Source organism: Dipodomys ordii, unplaced genomic scaffold, assembly GCF_000151885.1.
Source record: "Dipodomys ordii isolate 6190 unplaced genomic scaffold, Dord_2.0 Scaffold108, whole genome shotgun sequence".
NCBI lineage: Eukaryota > Metazoa > Chordata > Mammalia > Rodentia > Heteromyidae > Dipodomys > Dipodomys ordii.
This window is the reverse complement of record NW_012267324.1, coordinates 974,367-979,119: the sequence shown is the minus strand read 5'-3', so window position 1 is coordinate 979,119 and position 4,753 is coordinate 974,367. Positions and strand designations below refer to the sequence as shown.

Here is a 4,753-nt window from a genome sequence, read left to right as displayed (position 1 = left end):
GACGAGCACGCTGCGGTGGAGGGGCCTCCACGAGTGCGCGCATGCGCAGGTGAGTAGATGAGCACGCTGTGGGGTGGAGGGGCCTCCACGAGTGCGCGCATGCGCGGGCGCGTGGACGAGCACGCTGCGGTGGAGGGGCCTCCACGAGTGCGCGCATGCGCGGGCGCGCGGGACTGGGTTTTGATTTCAAGTTTCCTTTCGGGCTGGTTCTGGGACTCGAACGCAGCCTGGCGCCGTCCCGAGGCTGTGCGCTCCCGCCGAGCCCCGGGCCGCGGCCCTCCGCCCGCGCCTCACCCTGCCCAGCACGTCCAGCGGCAGCTTGGAGTTCATGAGCACCGGCTTCACCTTGTCCCCGGACAGCAGGCCGTTGATGGGCAGGAGGCTCTCAAAGATGCCGTCGAACTTGGCCTTCTCCTCCACCTGCGGGGGCAGCGAGCAGCGGCCTGAGCGCGGGCGGGGCGGGTGGGCGGGCCCGGGGAGCCCCCGCGTCCCCCGCCCCGGCCGTGCGCCCGCTGGGGCCCCGGGGGTCCGGCCCCTCCGCGGCCCGCGCCTGCGGTGGAGCTGGCCGCGCACGGCCAGTGCACGCGGCGGCCGCGGAGCTGGGAGACGCGGAAGCTCCACGCGGGACGGGGCGGCGGGCGCCGCACAGAGATGCGTTTTGCAGCCATGACGACACGGGAGCCGGGCAGCGTGCTCACGCCTGCAATCAGCCACTCTGGAAGCTGAGAACTAAGGCCCACGGTTCAAAGCCTGGGCAGGAAGGCTGAGACCATCTCCAGTGAATCACCGAAAAAGCCAGAAGCAGAATTGTGGCTCCAGTGGCCCGGTGCTGAAAGAAGTGCAGAGCTGGGCGCCGGGGCGCGCGCCTGCCTTCCCAGCTGCTCAGGAGGCTGAGATCTGAGGTTCAAGGCCAGCCCAGGCAGGGAAGGCCGTGCCAGTAAACCGCTCAGAAAGATGGAAGTGGCGCTGTGGCTCAAATGGTAGAGCGCTCACCTTGAGCTGAAGAGCTGAGGGACAGCGCCCAGGCCCAGAGCTCAAGCCCCAGGATCAGCACAAAAGAAACACTGAGGCTGAGGGGATGGCTGAGTGGAAGATCATTTGACTGACAGGGGTGAGGCCCTGGCTTCCCTCCTCAGCACAGTAAAAATAAAATGAAGTCAAGGCCAAGCACAATGGCTTACACCCGTAATCCTTGCTATTCAAGATGCAGAGATCAGCAGGATCTTGGTTCAAGGCCAGATCAGTTCACGAGCATCCGTCTCAACCAATAAAAAGCTGGGGTGATGACGTGTGTGAACTGTAAATAAGACCATGGCCCAGGCCTACCTCAAAGCCCTATGGAGAGAAAACTGAAGTAAAAGCGACTGGAGCCTGGCTCAGGGGGTAGAGCCTGCCTAGGACGTGGGAGTGTAGGCGCTCTCTTCACAAAAAAATAAGTTCAGGGGCTGGGAAGGTGGCTCAGTGGTAGAGCGCTTGCCTTGCATGCCTGAGGCCCTGGGTTCGACTCCTCAGCACCATATAAGCAAAAAAAAAAAAAAAAAATCCGGAAGTGGCGCTGTGGCTCAAGTGGTAGAGCGCTAGCCTTGAGCTGAAGAGCTGAGGGACAGCGCCCAGGCCCAGAGTTCAGGCCCCACGACCGGACCCAAAAAAAAAAAAAGTTCAAGGAAATAAAAATAAAATGAGAAGACAGAGAAGAGGAGGCTGTGCGTAACAGAGCCCCCCTTGGGTCTGTGGTGCTGGTCCCGTCCCCCCCCCACGCCCCCTCCCACCGCATCCTGCCACACCCAGCCCCACCTGCCAGGACCCCAGCACAGTAGGGATAGGGTCCCAGGCAGCCCTTTCCAGGACCACGCAGCGTCTGCACTGCCCAGAGAGAAGCCCCGCACCCCACCCTGCAGACCAGCGCCCTCCCGCCCCACCCCCACCCACCCCAGGGAACAAAGCTGCAACAAAGCTGCCCTGTGAGAATGAGGATGGGAAGCGGAGGCAGAAGGATCAAGTTCGAGGCCAGCCTGGGTTGCGTAGCTAGATTTTGTTTCCCCAAAACAGACACAAACAGAAAAACAGCAAGAAGATGGGCGCAGAGCCCTGGGGGCGGGGTTCGTGTGCACGTGATCACAGGGGGCTTGGGGGGGGGTCAGTTATGAAGGCCACATGAGCCTGGCCAGGGCAGCTCAGGAGGCAGCCGGGAAAGGGGAGGTGCCCGGGCGAGGGGGGACCTCATCCAGAAGCAGAGCAAGGTCGGGATGGGCCTGCCTCACCGAAGGGGCTGGGATGGCAGGCGTCCTCACCCACAGAACCCTTCCTCTTGTCTTTGCAAATAGTGGGCGTGTGCTGGGAATCGCTGGCCACAAAGCAGCGTGCGCCACACCAACGAGAGCAACAGGAGAAGCTGGAAGGTGTGCATGCATGCGCACAGACACACGTGTGCACACGCACGTGCACACACACAAACATGCACACTCAGGCTCAGGCTCTCCCAATTTCCATTCTGAACAACCAGCAAGAGCAGGGGGTGGGGGTGGGGAGCAAGCTGGCGGAGGATGCCTCTGCCGCAGCAGATCTACTCTCGAAAATAAAAGCCCGCGCCCCACACCCCGTACCCCTCTCTCTGGGGCTGGCGCTGGGGGACACGCGGCCCTGTGCTAACAAGGACCCCAGCTCCAGACCCCCATGGCAATTTAAAAAATAGTAACAATGGCCATGGGTGGTGGCGCTGTGGAGGCTGACGCAGGAGGATCATGGCTGGAGATCAGCCAGAGCAGCTCACGCCTGTCATCCCAGCTACTCAGGAGGCTGAGGTCTGAGGATCACAGTTCAAAGCCAGCCCGGGCAGGGAAGACCGTGAGACTCTTATCTCCAGTGAACCAGTAGGAAACCAGAAATGGTGCTGTGGCTCCAGCAGTGGAGTGCTCGTCTTGAGCTGAAGAGCGCAGGGACAGCGCCCAGGCCCAGAGTTCAGGCCCCACGACCGACAACAACAAGAGAAAAAGACCAGCCGGGGCAAAACACAAAAAAGAATAAAAAAAACCCCAGATGGCTTCACCCCAGGATGGGCAGGTGCGCGTGGGAGCCACGCAGGAGCGTCAGGCACTACCAGACCCTGTGTGGGAAGTGAGCGCGCGGGCACGGGGCCTAGCAGGGAGAGCCTGAGCCAGGCGGCCCCGCAGCACGAAGGCAGCCACAGACGCAGGAACCCAGCTGCGGCCAGGGGCAGCTGGGCATGGCACACCTCACTGCAGAGGTCACAGGACCAGATGGGACCGGACAGGGCTGAACCAGACAGGACAGGACGGGACTGGACAAGGCAGGACAGGACAGGACAGGACTAGACAGACAGGACCGGAGAAGACAGGACAGGCTTGGAAAGACCGGACAGGACCAGACAGACAGCACCAGACAGGGCTGGACAGGACCGGACGCCCCGGGGCCAGTGAGGTTCCGGGTGGGACTTACCCTCACGGCCCAGTGGGTTTCGGCGGGCGGCGGCGTGGCCATCAGCGGGCTGCTGGTGTCGTGCTGGGGAGGAGAGGTCGGCTGTGGTCAGGGGGTGAGGGGCCTGCGGCGCTGACTGGGGGGGCTGTGGTGAGGGGCCGAAGCTGCGCCTCTGCCAGGCTGCGGGATGGACGCGCGCACAGATGTCATGCCACAGGGGTGCGCGGGGCCCGGGAAGGATCTGGAAGGGATGGGGCAGTGGGGCGCACGGAGGCCAGTGGCGAGCAGGCCGGCCGGCCGCACATGCTGGGGTGCGGGGAGGACACTCACAAACTTGGGGGGCGGCATGGTGAGACTCAGGTTGCTCAGGGCGACTTCGTGGCCGCTCTGCGCGCAGGCCACCAGCCTGAGGGCCACGTAGAAGCCCTGCAAGCCAAAGGGCGGCGTCACCGCGGGCCGGCGCGGGGCCGCAGGTGTGTGGGGTCCATTCCAACCTCCAGGACGGCGGCTCACACGACGGGACCCCCCCCCCGCCTCCCGGCCTGGAACCCCGCTCCAGCACCCGCACCCCACGACGAGGGCACCGCGGCCCACGGCTTTCCATGCAGTGGGGGGGGGGCGGCCTGTCGAGGGCGGGGCCGCTCGGGCCGGGCTGGCTGTTACAAGATGGGTGGGGGTGGAGGCGTAACTCAAGGGGTCCACAGCGAAACCCCGACTGTTAGACCGCTGCCTCGGCAGGAGGTACAGGGCTGGCGGCCCTCGGGGGCGGCCGGGGTCCCCGCACTGGTCCCCGCACTGGCCCGCGCCTGCTCGCACACGCGTGCGTGTCAATAAATACCTGTTTGTCCAAGAACCCTTTACCTTCTGGGTCGGCCAGGTCCCATATCTGCGGAGACACGGAGGCGCTGTGACCCCGCCACCTGCCACGCCTCCGCCGGGGGGGGGGGAAGAGGGGGCACTGCGCCCCACAGCCACGCAGGCCGTGGCCGAGGAGTCGGGGTGGGGCAGCAGCGCCCTCCCAGCCCTCCCGCCTCCCGATCCCCGTGCGGGGATTACAGGCGGGCACCACGCACCTGGGTAACCAGGCCGCACCAGGAGCCCAGCCCCAGGGAGAGCGTGGGGGCCGCCAAGGAGGAGAAATCACGGCATGCTCACTCTCACACACTCCCCCACGAGTGCACACACACACATATGCACACACACACGCACACGCACGCACCCCGCCATACCTTCCCAAGGGTGATGTCGGAGAGCCCCGACTTCTTGAGGAAAAGCGCGGCCTCACTGGCCCCCACTCTCCCGGTGTAGGCTGGGTCCA

General features: G+C 64.5%; 1 protein-coding gene across 1 annotated transcript in view; it reads right to left on the bottom strand.

Moving 5' to 3' along the window:
- Positions 1-4,753, bottom strand: part of Eps15l1 (epidermal growth factor receptor pathway substrate 15-like 1) — a 34,868-nt gene that overhangs the window by 28,150 nt on the left and 1,965 nt on the right. The window contains exons 5-9 of the mRNA XM_013028299.1: positions 4,665-4,753; positions 4,274-4,321; positions 3,766-3,861; positions 3,457-3,519; positions 295-420 (exon numbers count right to left, since the gene is read on the bottom strand). Coding sequence (XP_012883753.1) covers positions 295-420; positions 3,457-3,519; positions 3,766-3,861; positions 4,274-4,321; positions 4,665-4,753 — 422 coding nt within the window. The remainder of the gene's footprint in view (positions 1-294; positions 421-3,456; positions 3,520-3,765; positions 3,862-4,273; positions 4,322-4,664) is intronic.